Source organism: Heteronotia binoei, chromosome 20 (assembly GCF_032191835.1).
Source record: "Heteronotia binoei isolate CCM8104 ecotype False Entrance Well chromosome 20, APGP_CSIRO_Hbin_v1, whole genome shotgun sequence".
Classification (NCBI taxonomy): domain Eukaryota; kingdom Metazoa; phylum Chordata; class Lepidosauria; order Squamata; family Gekkonidae; genus Heteronotia; species Heteronotia binoei.
The window spans coordinates 1,069,608-1,092,075 of NC_083242.1; the positions used below are offsets into that span (position 1 = coordinate 1,069,608).

Here is a 22,468-nt window from a genome sequence, read left to right on the forward strand (position 1 = left end):
CTTTGACCTCTAGCTGATGTAGCTGTGCCACTTGCCTCAGTAACTATTCCCCACTCCTGGCAACTTAGCATAGAAATCAGTAAGCCTATAAAAGCAAAATGCAGTACAAAGTTGATCACTGAATCTGCAGCACCATGGCGCAGAGCGAAACAAAACAGGAGCAATACTTAATCGAGTCTTAGTTTACTGCTTTAACGTAAAATGCATAATTGGTAACTCTGCATATAAAATGCCATACCGTTTGGCATAATTTGTGAGATTTAGTAGTGTAAATGCTGTTTTTTCTACAAGCTGCATTGTGAATATATGTGGTACTAGAGGGGGAGAGCTACAAACTGATTTCCCCCTCTTCTTGGTTAAAACGCTTGGGGCTCTTTACCTTGGAGAAACGTCGACTGTGGGGTGACATGATAGAGGTTTACAAGATAATGCATGGGATGGAGAAAGTAGAGAAAAAAGTACTTTTCTCCCTTTCTCACAATACAAGAACTTGTGGGCATTCAATGAAATTGCTGAGCAGTCGGGTTAGAACGGATAAAAGGAGGTACTTCTTCACCCAAAGGGTGATTAACATGTGGAATTCACTGCCACAGGAGGTGGTGGCGGCTACAAGCATAGACAGCTTCAAGAGGGGGCTAGATAAAAATATGGAGCAGAGGTCCATCAGTGGCTATTAGCCACAGTCTGTGTGTGTGTGTGTGTGTATAATTTTTTTTTTTTGGCCACTGTGTGACACAGAGTGTTGGACTGGATGGTCCATTGGCCTGATCCAACATGGCTTCTCTTATGTTCTTATGTGACACAGAGTGTTGGACTGGAGGGGCCATTGGCCTGATCCAACATGGCTTCTCTTATGTGACACAGAGTGTTGGACTGGAGGGGCCATTGGCCTGATCCAACGTGGCTTCTCTTATGTTATTATGTGACACAAAGTGTTGGACTGGATGGGCCATTGGCCTGATACAACGTGGCTTCTCTTAGGTTCTTAACACCTGAGGGATAGGAAGAAGCAAAAACAAGGCACCAGTTCTGTAGAAAAGAAAAGAGGGTCTATTATTTGGACAGAAGCGCTCTCATATACTTGTCATATATAGCTGTGTACTCAAGTTGAGCTTCGTAATATACTAATCTCTTCAATAGCATATTACAGACTTCTTAGCAGACTTCTTGATTTCTGACAAAATCAATCACTTTTAAATAGGTAGAAATGTGGAAGTGTGTTGTGTCTATCTGCAGAACACACAGAAATTATCTAATGGTGTAGATTCTCAGATGAAAATCATGTTACATTTAGTAAATAAGCTTTGCCTTAAAGTGCAATTGTACTTAATTCCAAAAGAGAAAATGTTTCATAGGTGGTGTTTTCAATACTCCCCGAAATGTCCAGATTTCATATCAGGAAAATTGGGAAGGGGGGAAGACCTCCTTGGGAGGGGCTTTTTACTGTCTGCCTCTCCAAGGTCTTTAAATCTTTTCCGAGTGCTGTGAAGTCCCTTCAGTTATGGCATGACTTATTTGAGGATCAGGCCCAGGAATGGGGCCTCTGTCTCACTGTACCCCATTCCCTCGTCTGAAGAAGTATGCCTGCACGCAAAAGCTTCCATTCTGACCAATTTGGTTGGTCTTAAAGGTGCTACTGGACTCCTGCTTTGTTCTGCTGCTTCAGACCAGCACAGCTGCTGCCCCCCTGGATCTGTCCCTTCGTGGTTTTGTCTGTGCCGTTGGCTCATCCCATTTGCTGGTTGCTTGGAATAAGCCTGGCCAGGTAGGCCTCGTGTCATCTGCTGCGGTTCTTTGAGAAGGTAGTTGGGTCCTTAATTCTGGGTGTATCCGCCCACGGAGCAACAGCCTACACAATCCCTACACAATCCAGGCCAGAGTTCATCTGCTCTGTCACTTTGAAATTATCTGCAGTTGCCTGAATTGTATGTGGTGAGTCGGGAGTCAGTGAAGGGTTTTGAGAGACCTTGGCTTCCTTACAGGCATAGTGGATTACTCTTGAATTTGAGGGAAGAAAACAGATGGACTGTTGAGGCTGTGTAAACCCAGGCTTGGCATTGTCAGTAATTCTCCCCCCCCCCCCCCGCATCTTTCAGAAAATGTTTTTGTTTGGGGTGATTTTGAAGCCGAATAGATGCTTTTGAGATGTGGTGCTGGAGAAGACTCTTGAGAGTCCCTTGGCCTGCAAGAACATCCAATCAGTCAGTCCTAAGGGAAATCAACCCAGACTGTTCCCTGGAAGGTCAAATGCTGAAGCTCAAATACTTTGGCCACCAAATGAGAAGGGAGCCCTTACTGGAGAAGATCCTGATGTTGGAAAGACAGAAGGCAAAAGAAGAAGGGGGCGGCAAAAGATGAGATGGCGGGACAGTGTTACTGATGTAACAAACACAAATTTGAGCAGACTTCGGAGGATGGTGGAAGACAGGAGGGCCTGGCATGACTTTGTCCACGGGGTCGCAAAGAGTCGGACTTGACTGTGCGACTGAACAACAACAAATAGGAAGAGACGTTATGGTGAGACACATGGTACGTCAAACCAGTTCCCATTCCAAGCAAACTATCCTTGTGTGAAACTGGCTCTTCTGGAAAAGGCCACCCATCCTTAATGGTTTTTAAAGCACTCTCTCGCCTGTGTAGTGTGGGACCGTTGCAGATCTGACATCTTCTGCGGCATGCCTGTGACCAGCCTGGTCTGGGTGTGTTTTTCAGAGCCTCTAGAATTTTTAAAACAGGGATGACTTCATCTGCCAAAATAACCACCAAGCAATCCTACAAAAAGGAATCCTGAAATTCAGAGCCAAGCTCTGTCTCTGGGGAAGCTTAAGCCTTCGTAGCAGTTGCTGCAGGATCTTTGCAGAACCTACCAGTACCTCATCTGGGCATGTATTGGCTTTGCAACTTACATCAAGGTAAAGGTAGTGCAAGCATCAGCCATGCTTTATTTAAGCACTTTTCTCATGAAGAGGACTCCAGGGGTTGGCAGCAAGCGATGATTGGGTGTCTCCATCAAGTCCTTCTTCTGTGCTCTTGACTGGGTCTTTGTTTGGCTTGCTGGTTTTGGATGCAGCAAGGCGATTCTTGTTGTGAGCAAATGAGGAGGTGATGGGCCAGGCCTGGAGGCAGTGAGGTGGCCCTTCGGCTGGCCTGGCCTGGTGTTTACTTCAGGTATGAATAATTGAGTCAGGCCATCAAATGTGTCTTTAGTTTGTTCATGTTTTCTGGCTGACCAGGTGTAAACAGCTGTTTTCCCCTTGGGACTGGCAAAATTACCCTCCCTAAAGTGCACTGGAGGATGAGGAAACCAAAACAGCGGAGGCTCAAAGTGGCAAGGCTTTGGTTCATCATGCCCTCTGAGCAGCAGCCCAGATTTGGTGAGATGACAGGCATTTAAGTAAGGAAGAGTTTCCTGTGTCTGAGGTGTTGGCAAAAAGTCGAAAAGAACGGGGACTTTGCATGGCTTTGGGAAGAAGCTGTCTCATGTCCAGTGTTCCCACTTAGCTGACTTAGTGTGAGCTAGCTCTCAGTTCTGTAGCCTCTGGCTCACATGTTTTTGTCTCAACTCAGGAAAAATGGCCCCAGAGCAATCTAATTTATATGGTAGCTCACAACCAAATGCCAGCAGCCTACGAAGCAGAATTTTTGCTCACAAGACTCCACAGCTTGGAGGGAGTATTGCTCACGTCCTGCCCATTGAAAGATGCTGTTCAGGTTGAAGCGGGTCTTCCATTTGGACGAAGAGCTGAGTCTTGGGACTGCCACCCCAAGGCACCTTTCTGTTTCAAGCAACAATCCCCGGCCTGCAGACACTGGGTAACTGGCATCTGTTAGCCCCAGACAGAATCTCTTCCTGAAGGACTTTAAATATTCCTTCTGTCATCCCTTTCTGGTCTTCCTCTTTGGATTAAACTCATGAAGTCTAGTACTGTAACAGATGCATTTGTCTTTGTGGTAGTTTCAGAGGGCAGCCATGTTGGGCTGCAGTCAGCCATCCGGAACTGAGACCAAGAGTGTCTTTGAGACCAGCCAGACTTTCAGGGTAGAAGCTTTCGAGAGGCTATCTGCCGAAGGGAGCTACAGCTCTCGGAAGCTTATCCCCTGAAACTCTGGCTGGTTTCTAAGGTGCTCCTGGGCCTTGGATCTAGCTGTCTTTAAGGTGTCACTGGACTCTTTGTTTTCTAGCGTAGTTATTCCCGCTGAAGTTTAGGTTTGCTCTGGGCAAATCTGGCAGGGCAGAACCAGTGGCCCTGCTTCTTAATAGGGTTTGCTGATGGGGGCGTCTTCTGGGAATGCCTGACTTCGTAGCATCTGAATGTTCTTAAAATGTATTACAGTCAATCCTAAGGGAAATCAACCCTGACTGTTCTCTGGAAGGTCAGATGCTGAATTGGCCGCCCAATGAGAAGGGAGCACTCACTGGAGAAGACCCTGATGCTGGGAAAGACAGAAGGCAAAAGAAGAAGGAGACGGCAAAAGATGAGATGGCTAACATGAACTTGGGCAGATTTTGGAGGATGGTGGGAGACAGGAGGGCCTGGCGTGACTTGGTCCATGGGGTCACCAAGAGTCGGACTCAACTGTGACTGAACAGCAAAAGGCCTAATGTTGCTGAAGAAGGTCCAGGTTTAATCCCACTCGGGAGGACAAGGCCCCGTGAGCCTGGAGAGCTGTTGCTGGCGAGAGAAGACCGGGCTGACCTCGAGAGATCAAAAGCCTGACTCAGTTAAGAGATGCTGACAGGCCTGGACAGAAACGTCCAGTCCCTTTAGCAGAAGCTTATTGTGTAGAGGCGAGGAGCTAAAGGTTTCTGTGGCCCAGATGTCAGTAACATCTCGTTATGTTACCGGTGTAAGGCAGCTTCCCATGTTGGCTTGCAGCTTAAATGTTTCCTGGGTCTGGAACGGCTGAAGATGGTTAGTCTAGCTGACGGGCTCCTTGCGGACGGTGTCTGCCTTCTGCTGCATGATAGACATCGACGCCTTGGGCAGATTGCGCTCTGTTCCCCGTCTGTAATGTCAGAAGAATGCTGTCCGGCCTCACTGTGACAGGTCCAGCGAGCAAAGAAAGCGCTGTGAGAAAGTTCTGTAAAAATGAATACAGGAACAGTAGCAGAGAGAGCTGCTTGCTGGGATAAGAAGTGGCTGGTTGGCTTTAAGGGGATTATTACTCTGAGCTGAGCGTTTCACTTCCCAGGGCTTAAATCCCATCAGGGCCAAGATCCAGCTGTGCGCAGGTCCCCCACTCCATGAGACATGAGCTCTCTTTCCCGCCAGAGCTTTGCAGGGTACAGACGCACCAGTGGTGTTCTCTTATTTATCCTGTTGCTGGGCAGCTTGCAAACAGAAGGGATCACCCGGTGACGCACGGTTTGGGGGAGAGGCAGATGGGCAGGCTGGTGAAGTGAAGTTGATTTGTCTGGGTGGGTTTCTCCAGCCTGGGCGGGGACTCTCCTTTCAGACCGGAAGAGGCCAGGAAGGGAACGCTCGCAGTGCTGGTCTTAGCAGCCTGAACAGAAATTGACTGAGGCGAAGAGTTCTGGATCCGTGATACTGTAGACTGTTTCTCCTGTTCTGCTGTATGTTTGCAATCTGCACACCAACAGATGGTGAGCTGCTGCCAACAGATTAATTTTTACAAAACAGGAAGTAGCCAAAGCTAAAACTCTCCCAGCACCAGGACAAGCAGCACCTCTTGAGGGCTTAAAGGCAGAATGTTGCCCAGGAAGGGCTAATTAGGCATGCAAAATAAACCCATCCGTGACAGGAGGCCTTTAGAAGGCCGGAAACCCTGGAGTGGCGGGAAGCCGGTATGATGATCTCACAATTCCACTCAGTTCCGCAGGGCCGTTCCTCTGGTAGTAAAGTCTGGGCAGGGAGACCTTTTGGGGGCAAACATCGCAGGAAAGGTGGCTGTTAAGTTTTAGAATTCAGAGGCCGCTGGTCCTGCAGTCGGGCAAGACTTGGAGAGCAGACTTCCCTTTGCGTGCAAATAGCTTTTATGCTAAATGATCTTCCTGCACCTTTATGTAATCTACCTCCACTTGTACCTTGATCACGCGGAAAGCTGCTTTTTCTTAAAGTTTCTAAGCCTGCCCTCTCAACTTGTTATGTGAATTTGCCATCTCAGAAACAAATCATCCAATTTTTCCTTTGTAGAAGATCAGAAGTAGAAGACCTTAGTTGCTAGATGTTTAGCTGCAGTGATGGCTTGTGAGAAATTTGGATCTTAATCTGTTCAGGACCTTTGAGTAAAAAGAATAGTAAGATAATGTTCTTACGCAGGAATATAGACCAGAAAGTAAGCAGTGGCTTGCGTTTGAAATTCTGTTTTTGTAACTACAGAGGGACAACAGCTCTAAATACCAGGCCCTTGTCTTGGATGGGAGAACGCCTCTCGGTTCCTTGGCCTTGTGTGATTTGGCTGATATCAAACACATTCAGCTAGTTATGAGAGTCAAGCTTTGTATTTGCAGAGGCTGCCATGGAGCTGGGACTGCCGGGGAGGGGGGAAGAACCCAGCTAACGGTGCAGATTTCCTAACAGGCATTCAGTCTGTCTGGAAGCTTTACTGTTTTTGCAGCTACTCAGAGGCCGTCATAGAAGTTTTAAAGATCAAGTGCACATTTCCCAGTTGTTTCTGGCAGCCGGCGTGGAAAAAGCGATCTGTTTAGAGCTTGGATACAGCTTTTGGGTGACATTGCAAGGGAACTCCCAGGTCACTGGGTGAGCCAAACAGAGGATATTTCCCCCTCCTCCTACACTATGAACGCCTTCCCCTGTTGCTGCTCTTTCCAGCCTGTCTATGACCTCCTGCAATTGTTTGCACTCAGTTATCTAGGGATATAACAAGTGCTGTTCAGTAGGCCTTATCTAGGTAAAGCTTGGTTGTTGGTTATGGGCAAACTCTGGCGCTTAGTTAGTGGCAGAGAGTGGAGGGATGGAGAAAAGCTGAATCAAGAATCATGTTCCATCTCCTCCTCCCCCCACTTCCAGAAACCTACTTTCAAAGGAAGGTTTTGGTGTTTGGTACCCAAGGCCTTGGGGGATATAGCAGCCACAGCGAAGCTTTCTCTTTAGAACTCATTACCTCACCCTCACAAAGGTGTGAACCGGCAGTCAAATTAACACGGGGAATTAGCTGGCATGTTTGTGCAGAGTGTAGAAAACCAGGATTAAAAACCCCTAAAATAGCGGCTTTGCGAACCACATTCTAGCAGGAAAAGGTTGCGTGGCCCTGATTTGAAGGGAATGTAGGCCTTTTTTTTGTTTGATACAATAGTGGAGGGGGGGCACTTATCCTGAGCAAGTACTACTGGTACGCAGTCAAAACACAGGCGGGCGTTCCTTATCCCAGCCAATATCGCAACAACAATCACACATTCGGTAGAGCTACTGCAGTTTTGAGCAGGAGTGTATATGTGGGGGAAAGGGGGACCAGGAGAGAGGAGAAGTAAAATCAGTAGGGACGGCAGTGTCCAGTCTTCCAGATGGGTGGGCCTAAACAGCGGTTGGTAGCAGGGACCAGACTCCACAGTGTTACGCATGCAGTGCATATCTTCAGTCTGGGAGGAGGTGCATGTAAGGGGCTGGCAACAAACCCAAGTCTGAATCGCACTCATGTATTTCTTTTAAAAGGAGGTACCGTCACATCACAAGTCAGTACCTAGGCTGCTTAAACTGTCTTACAATTCTGAGCGTCCAAAGTGGGAGTGAATACTGGAGGGGGGACCTGCTGCTTAAACTTGAGGGGGGCAAGATCTAAGGGGCAGCAACTCTAAACCACCGGGGCCTCCCACTCCATAACTTGGCCGCTTAAGTTCCAGGCCTCTTGTTTTCTGCAGCTACAGTCTATGTCAGGGTTGGCCAATGGTAGCTCTCCGAATGTTTTTTTTGCCTACGACTCCCATCAGCCCCAGCCAGCATGGCCAATGGCTGGGGCTGATGGGAGTTGTAGGCAAAAAACAACTGGAGAGCTACCCTTGGCCCTGTTCAACTCGCAGCACTGGACGGAGAGGAAACTGTCCCGCTTCGATTCTGGCGCCTTTGTCTTGGCCTTTGCACAGAGCCGCAGGTTTTCCATGGAACTTTCCCCCTGGCACCGAGTCTGGCCATTGTGCTATGGAAAGTGAGCAGGATGTAGCTGTAATACGGCTGAAAACTTTCTTTCCCGGGTCTGCTCATTTCATCTTTCTGTTCCGAGGTACCTAGAATAACACTTTATCTGCTGAAGGAAATCTTTAAAAGTCGCACATGTGTGTGGATCCGTACACTACACTGCATTTCAGAGAATAAATGTCTCTGCTTGCTCTAGGCACTCTTCCCTACCCCAGGTCCTCAAGTTTTGGTTCCGGCGTGACCTTGGAACTACCAGGGGCTCTCCACCCGATGTGCACTGAGATCACGTTGGCTCTCAGGGAGTCTTTGCCTTTCCACACCTTCTGCATCTCTTGGCCTACTTCTGAGTTTCTGTTCAATCACAGAAGAGGGCTTGGAGCTCTTCACGACTAGGAAATTGATTTCCTACCATTCTGTGCTTTCTCCCATGACCAGGTGCCATCTCTGAAAAGGAGTGAGCGGGCTGGTTCTTTTGGAGGCTGTTTGAATCCTGAATCTACTACCAGTCAGTTTCATTGGATGCCCTGGAATTCTAGTGGGTTTTTGGTGGGGAGGGGGAGAGAAAATTCTCTTTGCCAACTCTCTCTGCCCCATGAATCATTTTTTAAAACCTCTGTCCTGTTCCCCCCATAGCTAAATGGCTAAACAGAGCAGCCTCTTTGCGATTGACCGGTCACAAAGAGCAGGAGTTTGCAGGGAACCGACCAGTTTCCATGTGGTTCTCCATCATTTGTAGTAGTCAGCCACTTGTGGTGGTACACAGTGCTTTGCATGTGCTCGATCCCAGGCCCGGTATCTCCAGCTGAAAGTGTGGCCAGCGTGGGAGAAAGAGTTTCAGCCACAGTTCCTGGAGAACTGAACATCCGAAGCTGCCTTCTACTGAATCAGACCCCTTCGGTCCATCAAAGTCAGTATCGTCTGCTCAGACTGGCAGCGGCTCTCCGGGGTCTCAAGCTGAGGTTTTTCACGACTACTTACCTGGACCCTTTTTAGTTAAAGATGCTGGGGATTGAACCTGGGACCTTCTACTTATCAAGCAGATGCTCTACCACTGAGCCACTGTCTCTCCCTGCTGCCTTCCGAATTAACTGTAGTGACCTAGATAGACCAGTGACCACTAGATAGCTTAATGTCTGGTAGCTGAGTTCCTTCCCGTTTCCAGGCAGTTGCTGCTCCTGTGGAGACAGGCCAGATCGGCAACTTCTCTCTTCCTAAACTGCTGAGCAGCCAAGTCTCCCTGCTAGTTCAGGGAAGCCACTTCACCTTCTGGGGAAGGACTTCCTTGTGTTTGGGAGATTCGTCTTCTTATTAAGCGGTGCTCTGTACCGTCCCCTGGATCCTTCGTGACTCACTGTTAGGAAATGTGTTGGGAAGTTGCTCGGTTTGAGAAACATTATGTTTCTTCTAGAATGCATGCTGTTAAGTTCTGTACAGAGTGGATGGACTTTCACACAGGCTGCCAGCCAGAAGAAACTGGGAGGTGGTTTCTGTTTTGTTTGGGGGTGGGGCTGCCTCATAGGAGAGGACTGAGGCAGAATAGTTCTCTGCTTACTCATTCTTCAGAGCGGGGAGGCATTTCCCTGAGTTCCCACTGCATTGAAAAGTTACACCTTATTCCTAAAGATGTTTACTCAGGACCACGTCCCATGGGTTCCACTGGAATTTGCTTACGGGTATCACATTAGTACCCAAACCCCCTGCCTCCAAGGAGTTCACAGTGGCAGACATGGCTTTCCTTTCCTCCATTCTGTCTTCACAACACCCCTGTGAGGGAGGCAAGGCTGAGTATAACTGGCCCAAGGCCAAGTAAGATTTGGATAGATAGTGGGGATTTGGGGAGGGATGGTGGCTCAGTGGTAGAGCATCTGCTTGGTAAGCAGAAGGTCCCTGGTTCAATCCCCGGCATCTCCAACTAAAAAGGGTCCAGGCAGGTAGGTGTGAAAAACCTCAGCCGCTGCCAGTCTGAGTAGACAATACTGACTTTGATGGACCCACAGTATAAAGCGTCAGTATAAAGCAGCTTCATAGGTTCATATCATGATCTGAGGCCTAGCCTGCTGCGCTACACAAGCTCTTTATAGCAGCAGCACTTAGGAAATCAGATGTCTTTGGAATTCTGTGGGCATGAGAAGCACAATATGCCAGGCAAAGAGAACTTGCAAAAAAAGGTGTTTTGGCCAGAAAAACCCTCGGGTGTACTTTGAATACTTCTCCACTCTGCAGCCGCAGTGGCTGAGCTGCTGTTAGGGCATCTGGTAGCAGTTCTTAAGAAAACTGAAAGCGGCTTGAGAATGGCTTCACTTTCCAGGCTGTATGTGAGTTCTCTGGTTCTCTGCTGCTCCCTCAGCAAATTTGAAACTTTACACAAACCCATTGATTAGGTGGGGAAAGCAGGGAGGGGTACAAGCGGTGCAAGATAGGGGTCCCTTTTACAGACCACTCTGAGCAGTCTCTTGCTGGGCCCCTGCCTGAAAGAGGCCCCCAAAGATGTGTGTAAAAAGTCCAGAAACCCTTAAAGCTGATGGAGATTGAATGTTCCACAGTTAATGGGGAAATGGGCAAGCTTGAGACAACCCCTCCCCCGCGGCATGCGTAGAAAAGCCTTAAGAGACAATCTGCTCACTCATTTTGGCACATTGCAACATGGCCAGTCGTATTCCTGGTTAGAGCACTTCACCTTCAAGCGGACTTGGCAGCAACCCCTCCCCCCAAATCCTCCAAGCGACTGAAGAAATGCAGCCTTTGGGTGGCTGGCTCCGCCTACTGTGGTGACCATTTTGTGCCTTCTCCTGCCATTCTGTGTCAGGATTCCAAAGAGGTCAGGGACCTCTGCGTTGGTATCAGGGTGGGGGAAGGCTTTTCTCCTAGGGCGGAAGAGATTCCCAAGATCCCCTGCCCGTTTGCTCCCCTCCCCTGGGAGCTCCCTTGTCCAGTGGTTCCCAGAGATGCCGCCTGGGTTCAGAAAGCTGCCCCAGCCCCCTTCAGAGCAATAGCAAGCATTCATGGCCTCGAGCGACTTCTCAGCCGCTCTCTTCTTAGACCGAACTGTGGCACTAAATCAGTAAATAAAGTACAGGAGTTAAAACAGAAAGCCTCGTGTCGGAAAACAGAAAGCATGAAGAAATAAAGGGATCAGCCCTTGCATAAGTTCTCCTCCAATCTCCATGCCTTTGCCCGCAGGTAAAGTTTACCACATCAAATGCCATGCAATGGTACAGCCCCACTTTTGCGGCTCCAGGGCTGGAGTGGCCTCTCTTGATTCTCTGTTTCTGCAGCTTGTAATGCCCCTTGTAAATTGTTTGCAATCAGGCGGTGGTCTTGGGGGAAACCTTCGGGTCCAGCAGGTGAGGTATGGGTGCATGGAAGTGTCGGGGGGTCATACAAGCAGTGCTGAACAGCCCCAGAATGTGAATGGGGAGTAGCAGGAAATGGGCCCAGGTGGCTTCCAGAGGACTCTCAGTTCTGCTTATGAAAATGTGCAGCTGGGCTTTGCAGCTGTGGGAAGCAAGCGTTTATCTGCCTGAACAGAGAAGTTGTGTGCACTCGGCAAGTTTCATTTACCCGGAGGGGTGGAGAAGAATTGTTATGATGCATGGGGGTGCGTGAAGATATTGTGATTAAGTCACATTTTTAAAAAGTAAAGCAACTTTTACATGGTTCCCGGTGCCAGTGCGGCGTAGCGGTCAAGAGTCTCAAACTAGTATCTGGGAGACGGGGGCTTGAATCCCCATTTGTGCTGTGGAATGACCTTCGGCCAAGTCACACTGTCTCTCTCAGCCTCACTGACCTCACAGGGTTGTTGTGATGATAAGATGGGGGAGAGGAGAATGCCGCAAGCTGATTTTGGGTCCCCAATGAGGAGAACAGCAAGGGGTGTAAATTATTTAAGTAAGTAAATAAATAAAGCATGCTGCAGCTCAGGGTTTGGATATTAGGGTCAGGTGGTCCTTTCAGTCACAGTTTTACAACAGCCAGCCTCCAAAGAGTGGTGGATCAAACTCCGTGAGACTGAGATCATTTGTTCTCAAGTATTGGGCTCCCTCTTTATGCAGCGGAATTCTCTCTGCTCTGAGCTTTGGCTCATAAAAGGTGATATATCCCTGGAAAATGTTGTCAAGATGATACTCCACTCAGGTTCTGTTCTTCATGTTGCTTGAAGTGTGCCGGGGGGGGCAGGGGAAGGCAGCCCCCCCCATTTTAAAGGCAGAGTTTTGTTGGGTCTGAAGTTTGAAAGCCTCGCTCAGGGCTCCTTTTCTTATTGCAGTAGAAAAGAGCCAGAGTCCAGCAGCTCCTTAATGACAAACCAAATTTGTAGCAGGGTAGCAGCCCCGTGGCGCAGAGTGGGAAAGCTGCAGTACTGCAGTCGGAACTCTCTGCTCACGGCCTGAGTTCGATCCCAGCAGAAGCTGGTTCAGGTAGCTGGCTCAAGGTTGACTCAGCCTTCCATCCTTCCGAGGTGGGTCAAATGATTCCCCAGCTTGCTGGGGGGGGGAAGTGTAGAGGACTGGGGAAGGCAATGGCAAACCACCCCGTAAAAAGTCTGCCGTGAAAACGTTGTGAGAGCAACATCACCCCAGAGTCGGAAACGACTGGTGCTTGCACAGGGGACGACCTTTACCTTTTTAGCAGCTTTTGTGCGTCACTGTTCATTTCCTCAGGTATCTGAAGAAGCCAGCAGTGACTCCCGAAAGTTCCTAACCCTGCTCCCGGACTCTTGCTCTTTTCTGCTGCTTCCAGATGGGCGGACGGGGCTGCGCGTCTTGGTCTGCCTCTTTTTATTGGTGCGGGTGGAGTGGCTGGAAAGCGGGGCGGGAAGCGGCGGCCGGCCGTTCCCAGGGCTTTGCAAAATCTGCCAGTTCCCAGGGAAGGCGGCCATCTGGTAAGCGTATGGAAAAATGCTTTTCAGAACCTCCTGCCAACCATTGCTTCAGGCCGGGTATAATTTCACATCAGCCTAATGGGGCCGCATTTCCTTCATGCACAAAAGTTATGAAGTGCTGCAGGGAGATAGATCCAAGGGGGCAGCCGTCTTGGTCTGAAGCAGTAGAACAAAGGAGGAGTCAAGCGGCACCTTTAAGACCAACCGAGTTTTATTCAGAACGGACGCTTTCGTGTGCTCTAAGCACCCTTCCTCAGAATAAAACTTTGTTGGTCTTAAAGGTGAAACTTGACTCCTACTTTGTTCTGCTGCAGGGGGAAGCGTTGTGGATAACTGGCAAGGTGTAATGGCCAGGCTGATTTCTCTATCCCATTGAAACCTTTGAAGACTTAAGGGGGCTAAGAAGGGAAGACCAGGAAGCAAAGGCAGTGCGATGAACCAAGATTAAAATTCTTCCCTGTTTTGTCCCCAGATGTCCCTTCCCAGCCGTCATGTTTCCGTAGGATTCTGCACATGGCCCAGAGCTGTGCTTGCTCCGTCCTGGGAAGCGGGGTGCCCATGGCTGGCCAGCTGCAGCCGAGCCCGTTGCAAATGCCAAGGCACAAAAATAGCCCGGTGTCTTTTTGACCCCTGCTTGCAAGCAGCATTCAAGGATTAGCCTCTCTTAGGCCTGGAATTTGAGCAATGCAGAGAATTGCTTTGGGGCACTTGTTGCTTGGTGTGGCTGAGCGAGCAGGGGAAGAGGATGGCTTCTCCCACCTGCCCTGCCGGTTGCTCAGGTGCTCTCAGGCTGATGGCCGCTTTTCCCTGGTGGGCATCAACAGCAACAGGGTCCCCCAAGAAACAGAGCGGCCACTTCTTAGGCAGGAAACCTTCTGATTTATGTACAGATAATCTGAGCGCTTTTTGTTTCCCCCCTTCAACAGAGCCGAGAGAACCGAAGTCCTCAGTGAAGATCTGCTGCAGGTATTATAATTAATTCCTGTACTAAAATAGCCTCTAAGATCTTTTTTTCCCCCCTTTTTCTTTTGCTTTTGTCTCATGGTGGCTGGGGAAACGCTAATATAGTTCCAGACAAGAAACGTTGTAGCTGAAAGGAGGAAGTGTGGCAGAAAACGAAGCGAAAGCTGCAAATGCACGAGGGTTGGTGAAACCAAAGTGTGTGAGCATTTGCAAATCAGCACCTTTTAGTAGTAGTAGTCATAGCTGTAGCAGCTGCATATATACATCCACTTTTCTCGCTGGGACTGAAAGGAAAGTGCTGTCAAGTCGCATCCGATTTCTAGCTGCCCAGTAGGCTTTTCAAGGCAATGGCCGCCCTGGACTTCCTTGGCCTCCCATCCAAGCACTAATTAGGGCTGAGCTTCCAAGCTCTGATGAGATCGGGCTAGTGTGGTCTCTCCAGAGCTGGGCACTCCAGGTAGATTGCAGATACGGTAAGAATCAATTCATTCAATCAGCAAACAAATTACAAAGTATAATAACAAAAACATTGGACTCTTAACTGCAGAGGCTCCTGCTTTTTTTGTTTAAAAAAATAACGCAGTAGAGCCGGGCAAGTTAGGGGCATAAAGAAAAAGACTATTAAATTAAACAGCGAGCAAATAAAAAACTGTTCAGTCTAGCACCAGAAATCCCGAATAAAACAAAATAACGCAGCACTGCTGGTATGGAAGAGTTGGGGGAGCAGCACAAGCAAACAAAACTGTTGCCAACAGAACAATCAGTGCAGGCAACATTTATTCCTTTATGGAACACAATCCAGTCTAACAGCAGGGCTCCTTTAAGAAAGCAAAATAATGCAGGAAGGCATCAATGTAAGTAGCATTTATCCCTTTATATAAAACAATTTAGTCTAACCCAGGGGTAGCCAAACTGTGGCTCGGGAGTGGCTCTTTCACACATATTGTGTGGCTGTCAAAGCCCCCACCATTCTATTGGCCGGCTTGGAGAAGGCCTTTGTCTCTTTAAATCACTTTTCCAAGCAAAACCAGCCAGTGGCTTGGAGAATGCATTTAAAGTTAAAGTTGTTTTCTTTCCACCTCTCCCTCCTTCCTCTCGTCTTCCTGCCTGCCTGCCTGTCAGCTCTCAAACATCCGATATTTATTCTATGTGGCTGTAACGCTGAGCAAGTTTAGCCACCCCTGGTCTCACAGAACTCCCGAATAAAGCAAAATGATTGAAAGGGGGCTGGGCATTGAAGGGTCGTCGTTAGCTTGTCTGTTTTGTTTCATGGAATCAGATAAGTTCTCAGCCATAGACACAGACACATTTCCGGCCCCTTTCAGCAGGGACAGGAAAAAGTACTTCTGGGCGAAGTAAGTCTGGGGCCTTTTCCTGAAATCTTTGGTCGACTGCTAAGCCTGGCTTTTTTGGCCAATGGGAGGAGGAGTTGCGACATGAAGTCACAGAACAAGATGTCATGCTGGGGGGAGGGGGTCGTTCCAAATGTATATGAACTTCTGGTCCACAGGTGAGTGCCTGTTCATACCTGTCAAAGGTGGAAAAGTGGGACAAAGCAAAAGGCTTGATTTAGGAAGTGCTTCATAGGATGGTTGCTGGGAATGCCAGGGAGGAAGGGGATTCCACGCTCGTCTGTCAGTGGGCAGGTTTCCTGGCCAGGGGGTGGGAACAAGGGGCCTTCAGACGCTTGACCCAGAGGGATTTGGATCACCAACGTAAGGCAGAAACCGAGGAAGAGTTCTCAGTCTTTGCACTGCAGCCGCAACATCTGTTATCTGGCCTCACCCTCAGAATAAAAGGCAATATTTGGCTGAGAGGTGAGTTAAAGCAGTTTATTGCTTTTATACTGATGGCCGGAGTACTCGCAGCTGTACATTTATGGCTTTTTACTCAAACAATCTAAAGGGCTGGTTTTTGTGGAGGTTTTTTAAAAACGCAATCAGGTGGCCGAGGAAGCGCCAGCTGGGAGGTGCCCCCAGATGCCCGCCTGGCCTTTTAGGCGGCCCCGGTTCTTCTTCCCTGAGCAGAGGCTCAGCCGGGCACTTCATACTTGTGCAGCAGCGTGAAGCTCTTTTTCCTAATTCATGTTTTGCATTCCATTTATCCCTCGTGATTAAGCAGGGCTTTCCGATTCAGAACGGGGCAGGAGGGAGACGGAATACAAGCAAACTTGGCGCCCGACCTAAGTAAATATCTGTAGCGAAGGTTTAAAGCGAGGAACAAAATAGGAGTCTTGCTGTTCTCATCTGTTGCCTTGGTGATGGGATTGAAATATTTGTTGTGGCTGGGCCGCTCTAGCCAGCAGTTGCGAGGCCTTCTTCCCAGCCGCAGCACTTGACCTCTGCACCCCAGTGGAATCGTTTGCCCGCTTTGCTTCGTTACTGAGCAGCACTCTCTCCGATCTCTAGCGAAAGGCTTCAGCTGCCTTCCTTTGCATTGAACTCCTTATGCTTCGCCAGATGGCAGGCATGGATATATGCCTTTGTTCTGGAATGCTCTCCCTTGAGCACACGCTCCTTCCCAGAAATCAAAGAGAGGCTGTTCTTCTGCCAGAAGGGGAAACGTTCTCTATGTTGCGCTAGACGCACTTCAGGACCAGTCAAGCTGTGCAGGAAGAGCCGTGGGGGAGGCACGTTTAAATTTAACACTCTGCCTGCAGAAGAGCCAGGAGTACAGCACGCTTGCTGGAAAGAGCCAGAGTCCAGGGAAGAAGGAGGAGGAGACAGAGAAGAAGAGAAGACAGAGAAGAAGACTGCAGATTCATACCTTGACCTTCTCTCTGACTTAGAGCAGCTTACAGTTTCCTATATCATCTCCCCCCACAACAGACACCCTGTGAGGTGGGTGGGGCTGAGAGGGCCTGAAAGATTCACAACATTTGTGGCAGGGCAGGAGCCCTCAGGAGACTCCCCCACCCCAAATTTCATTAGTCTTTCAGGTGCTGCTCAACTCCTGCTCTTTTCCGCTGCTACAGAAAGACTGACACGGCAACCCGTATTGATCTGTCTGAGCGCATTTCCTGAGTCACTGATTTGTCATATACAGCAGGGGTCCCCAACCCCTCAGCTGCGGATCAGTCCCAGTCCGTGGCCTGTCGGCAACTGGGCCATGAATTGTATCATTATTTCGTTATATATTACAGTGTACTACTACTACTAATAATAATAATAAGACGACGCTGGATTTATATCCAGCCCTCCACTCCGAATCTCAGAGTGGCTTACAATCTCCCTTACCTTCCTTCCCTACAAGAGACACCCTGTGAGGTAGGTGGGGCTGAGAGAGCTCTCCCAGAAGCTGCCCTTTCAAGGACAACCTCTGCAAGAACTATGGCTGACCCAAGGCCATTCCAGCAGCTGCAAGTGGAGGAGTGGGGAATCAAACCCGGTTCTCCCAGATAAGAGAGCTCTGGCTGACCCCAGGCCATTCCAGCAGGTGCAAGTGGGGGAGTGGGGAATCAAACCCGGTTCTCCCAGATAAGAGAGCTCTGGCTGACCCCAGGCCATTCCAGCAGGTGCAAGTGGGGGAGTGGGGAATCAAACCCGGTTCTCCCAGATAAGAGAGCTATGACTGACCCAAGGCCATTCCAGCAGGTGCAAGTGGAGGAGTCGGGAATCCAACCCGGTTCTCCCAGATAAGAGAGCTCTGGCTGACCCAAGGCCATTCCAGCAGCTGCAAGTGGAGGAGTGGGGAATCCAACCCGGTTCTCCCAGATAAGAGAGCTCTGGCTGACCCAAGGCCATTCCAGCAGCTGCAAGTGGAGGAGTGGGGAATCCAACCCGGTTCTCCCAGATAAGAGAGCTCTGGCTGACCCGAGGCCATTCCAGCAGCTGCAAGTGGAGGAGTGGGGAATCCAACCCGGTTCTCCCAGATAAGAGAGCTCTGGCTGACCCAAGGCCATTCCAGCAGCTGTAAGTGGAGGAGTGAAGAATAAAACCCGGTTCTCCCAGATAAGAGTACTTGCACCTAAGAAGAAGATATTGGATTTATATCCCACCCTCCACTCAGATTCTCAGAGCAGCTCACAATCTCCTTTCCCTTCCTCCCTCACAAGAGACACCCTGTGAGGTGGATGGGGCTGAGAGAGCGCTCTGCAGAAGCTGCCCTTTCAAGGACAACTCTGTGAGAACCATGGCTGACCAAAGGCCATTCCAGCAGCTGCAAGTGGAGGAGTGGGGAATCAAACCCGGTTCTCCCAGATAAGAGAGCTCTGGCTGACCCAAGGCCATTCCAGCAGCTGCAAGTGGAGGAGTGGGGAATCAAACCTGGATCTCTTAGATAAGAGTCCGCACACTTAACTACCACACCAAACTAATAGAAATAAAGGGCACCATCATCCTGAAGCCATTCCGTGGAAAAATTGTCTTCCACAAAACTGGTCCCTGGTGTCAAAAAGGTTGGGGACCGCTGATGTACAAGACTGGTGTTTTTTAGAAAAATGATTTATTCGTGGATTCCTAACGCAGTACACGATACCATTGAACCAGTAATTTTAAAAGTATCAAAAGTAATCTAAAAAAATTAAAATACATGTAATAAAATTATGCTACGACCTGGTTAGACCAGGCTTGCCCGATCCCGGAGGCTAAGCAGGGTGAGCCCCGGCTAGTGTTGGGGCGGGACTACCAGGGTTGTGACATGAAGGGAAGGCAATAGCAAACCACCTCTCAACATCGCCTGGCTAGAAAACCCTCTGAGGGTCACCATGAATCAGCTGTGACTCGGTAGCCAATAAATGAGCAAATCCCAACCCTGCACCATTGATGGAAACTCAGAAAAGTTATATCATCCTGTACCTCAGCAGTGAAGTGGCTGGGCAGTTGTTTGAACAGAGTGTTGCCACTACCAAGAAGGCCCTGCCTCGACCGAAAACCAAGACATCTTCTCTTCCAAGAAGAGGGCTTCGAGACTGAGGCCTACCTAGAAAGCATGAAGGATCTTGCAATTTGGATGTCTGTCCCAGGAGATTTTCCTGGCTGTGAGAACTGCTAGATGACTCATGGAGCATCGTCAGATGGCTCTCCCTAAGAGGACTGAAAGAAGGAAATTTTAACGCTGGATCTGCTGCCTCACTGGAGGGTTCTGAGTGGGCCTCTTTCTGCTGCCACCTATTCCATCATCTCTACATCTCACAGTGGGCAGTTTGGGCCTCTTAAATTCCCCTCCCTCCTCTTCAGTCCCCTCACTGTGAAGGGAGCTTTAACTGCCAGGGGTAGGGGGCTCTGCGGGCCAGAAGGATGCGGCCCAGTGTCTAAGGAACATCCGACTGAGTTCCATTCTTCTCCCCAGCTGCAGAAGCGAATCAAGTTACCGGGGGGAAGATTCTCAGTTCTGTTTGTGACCAGACTCAGTCAGAATCTAATATACTAATCGCTTGAGGCTGTTAAATTAATAATGGTTCTCTGAATCAATGCAGGGTTTTTTCCCCCCCTACTTGCCTTTAGCTCTTAGTTTGTGGAGATAAGATAAGTAGTCACCCGAGAGTAGGAGGCTGGCACGGCAGATGTTAAATCAAGATACTCCTGGATTTTCACAAACTGGAAAGAGTAGGAATTCTCTCTCCGACACTCCAAAAAGCTTTCAGCCAGCTGTAGTTGTCAAGACTCACTGTTCAGGGTAGAACATGGTCACCTCAAGGCGGCTGCTGGAGTTGCCATCTTGGCCTGGTCGACAGATCTCACAGCAAGAGCCCGCCCGCCCCCCGAAGACCCTTCTGCAGCTGGAAAGCCCCCATGGCAAGCCCTTCCCTGCCCTGCCCTGCTCTGCTTCACTGCATCGTGGGGTCAGGCTGTTCATCATGATGATGATTCCCATGCTGCGTGCTGCAAGAGTGGCCGGATCGTGCCTTCAGAAATCCAGCTGGGGTGCTGAACGCATCCACCACCCTTCGCCCATTAGAATGGAGGACTCTCTTTTAAGGAAAGCGAGCCCTTGGGCCTCTTTAGCTTGGAGAAACGTCGACTGCGGGGTGACATGATGGAGGTTAGCAAGCTGATGCATGGGATGGAGAAGGTAGAGAAAGGAGCACTTTTCTCCCTTTCTCACAATGAGAACTCACAGGCACTCAGCGAAATTGCTGAGCAGTCGGGTTAGAACAGATAAAAGGAAGTACTTCTTCGCATGAAGAAGAAGATAGATATTGGATTTATATCCCGCCCTCCACTCCGAAGAGTCTCAGAGCGGCTCACAATCTCCTTTACCTTCCTCCCCCACAACAGACACCCTGTGAGGTGGGTGGGGCTGGAGAGGGCTCTCACAGCAGCTGCCCTTTCAAGGACAACCTCTGCCAGAGCTCTGGCTGGCCCATGGCCATTCCAGCAGGTGCAAGTGGAGGAGTGGGGAATCAAACCCGGTTCTCCCAGATAAGAGTCCGCACACTTAACCACTACACCAAACTGGCTCTCCAAACTGGCATGGAATTCACTGCCACAGGAATGGCAGCATAGCCAGCTTCAAAGAGGGGATTGGGTAAACATCTGGAGCAGAGATCCATCAGAGGCTATTAGCCACAGCGTATTGTTGGAACTCTGTCTGGGGCAGGGATGCTCTGCATTCTTGGTGCTTGGAGGGGGGGCCAACAGTGGAAGGGCTTCTAGTGTCCTGGCCTCACTGATGGACCGCCTGATGGCCCCTGGGGTTTTTTGGCCACTGTGTGACGCAGAGTGTTGGACTGGATGGGACATTGGCCTGATCCAACATGGCTTCTCTTATGTCTGGGGCTGTGATGCTCTGTATTCTTGCTGCTTGGGGGGGCCAACAGTGGAAGGGCTTCTGGTGTCCTGGCCCCACTGATGGACCTCCTGATGGCACCTGGTTTTTTGGCCACTGTGGGACACAGAGTGTTGGACTGGATGGGCCATTGGCCTGATCCAACATGGCTTTTCTTATGTTCTTATGAGCTACCAATGTTAAGGCCATGCCCCAGATATCAAAAGGTCTGGGAAGTGCTCAGTTTGGTGCCCTATGCTGGCAAGGGCCGTTTTGTCTAGCCAATCCAGATGTGACCTCTGATAGCTCAGGGGGAAGTGGTCCACTGTGGAATTTTAAAAGAAGACTATATTGGATTTATATCCCACCCTATCCTCAGAGTCTCAGAGTGGTCACAATCTCCTTTACCTCCCCCCCCCCCCCAACAGACACCCTGTAAGGTAGGTGGGGCTGAAAGAGCTCTCCCAGCAGCTGCCCTTTCAAGGACTACTCCTGCGAGAGCTCTGGCTGACCCAAGGCCATTCCAGCAGCTGCAAGAGGAGGAGGGGGGAATCCAACCCGGTTCTCCCAGATGAGTCCACACACTTAACTACTACGCCAAACTGGCTCTCCTGTTCACATGTAATATTGGACTTGAATCTGTGGAACTCCGAAACGGTGTAATCTGGCTGGAGTTTCCCATTAGCCGCCCTGAGTCTGCTTGCAGAGACGGCGGGATAAAAATCTAAATAAAATAAAATATCAATAAATAAATAAATTTCCGTTGAAAACAAGAGAACTGTTTGTTGGTTAAGGCTATGGTGGTTTCTGTTGAAGTTGTGTTGATTGCTAGCTAGCACAACATAATGACTCAGGCAAGGCCCGCTGCATTAAAGTAAGTGTCAAGTTGGTGTGTGTTGCAGGCAACTTGCTTTTCTTAGCCACCGGGTTTTACAACCCAAGAGATCCTGTCTTACAGTTGAAACGCGTTCGGCGTTTTTGGCCAGCTTTGTTCAAACAGAAACCATTCCAGAAGGCCTCTTTCTAACCTTCGTGACTCATCAAAACACAGATAAAACCACATTCCTTCGCTGCAGCATCTGGAGGTTCCCAGAAGAACTTGGCAGACCTCTTTGCGCACTCAGGCACTCGAGGGAAGATTTCTTCCCCAGGAAGAGTCTCAGCTGCTCATCCAAGATGCCTTGCGTGAGAGCTCCCCCTCTGTGGGGAAGTTTTCCAGCCTGATCCTAGAGCGGCAGGCGGCTGCTTGCTTGGAGCGATCGGACCTCAGGCTCACGCTGCCCTCTTGCTTATAAAATGCAAACCGGCTTGCAATAGCCAGTTTTTCTGATCGTACGACAAAGCCAGCGCTAGCTTTGTGGGAGGTCTGCTCAGACTGTAGATCCCCCTGAAATTCTTCGGGGAAGCAGAGCGGGTGAAATCAATGCTGCAGCTGTTTATGTGCCCAGTGCATTTTGAGGGTGGAGGGGAGTGCCGCTCCAAGCTCCACGCGGCGGAGAAAGGGGGGTGGTGTACCAGGCTCAAGTGCTGAACGTGCACGATGTCTTCTCCTCTGCCTAGATCGAGCGGCGTCTTGACAACGTGAGGTCTGTCTACCACAATTCCTACAAGCGCCTGATGGCGTGTTTGCACGGCCAGTATGGGACAGACGCGGACAAGAGGCATGTAAGTACGGAGCCTTCCCGAGAGCTTCACCCCACCTCACCCGTCGGGGTTCCCAGGCCGCTTGTCGTAAGTACGGGCTCTAGGGGTCTTTCAGAAACACCTGCAGTTGATTCTTGAGAAAATGGAGCTCTTCCTTCAA

At 49.6% G+C, this 22,468-nt stretch overlaps 1 protein-coding gene across 1 annotated transcript in view; it reads left to right on the forward strand.

The window, feature by feature from the left end:
* The window catches only part of ARHGAP17 (Rho GTPase activating protein 17), a 63,312-nt gene that overhangs the window by 12,867 nt on the left and 27,977 nt on the right, over positions 1–22,468 (forward strand). The window contains exons 2-3 of the mRNA XM_060260843.1: positions 13,920–13,959; positions 22,225–22,329. Of these exons, the coding sequence (XP_060116826.1) occupies positions 13,920–13,959; positions 22,225–22,329 (145 nt within the window). The remainder of the gene's footprint in view (positions 1–13,919; positions 13,960–22,224; positions 22,330–22,468) is intronic.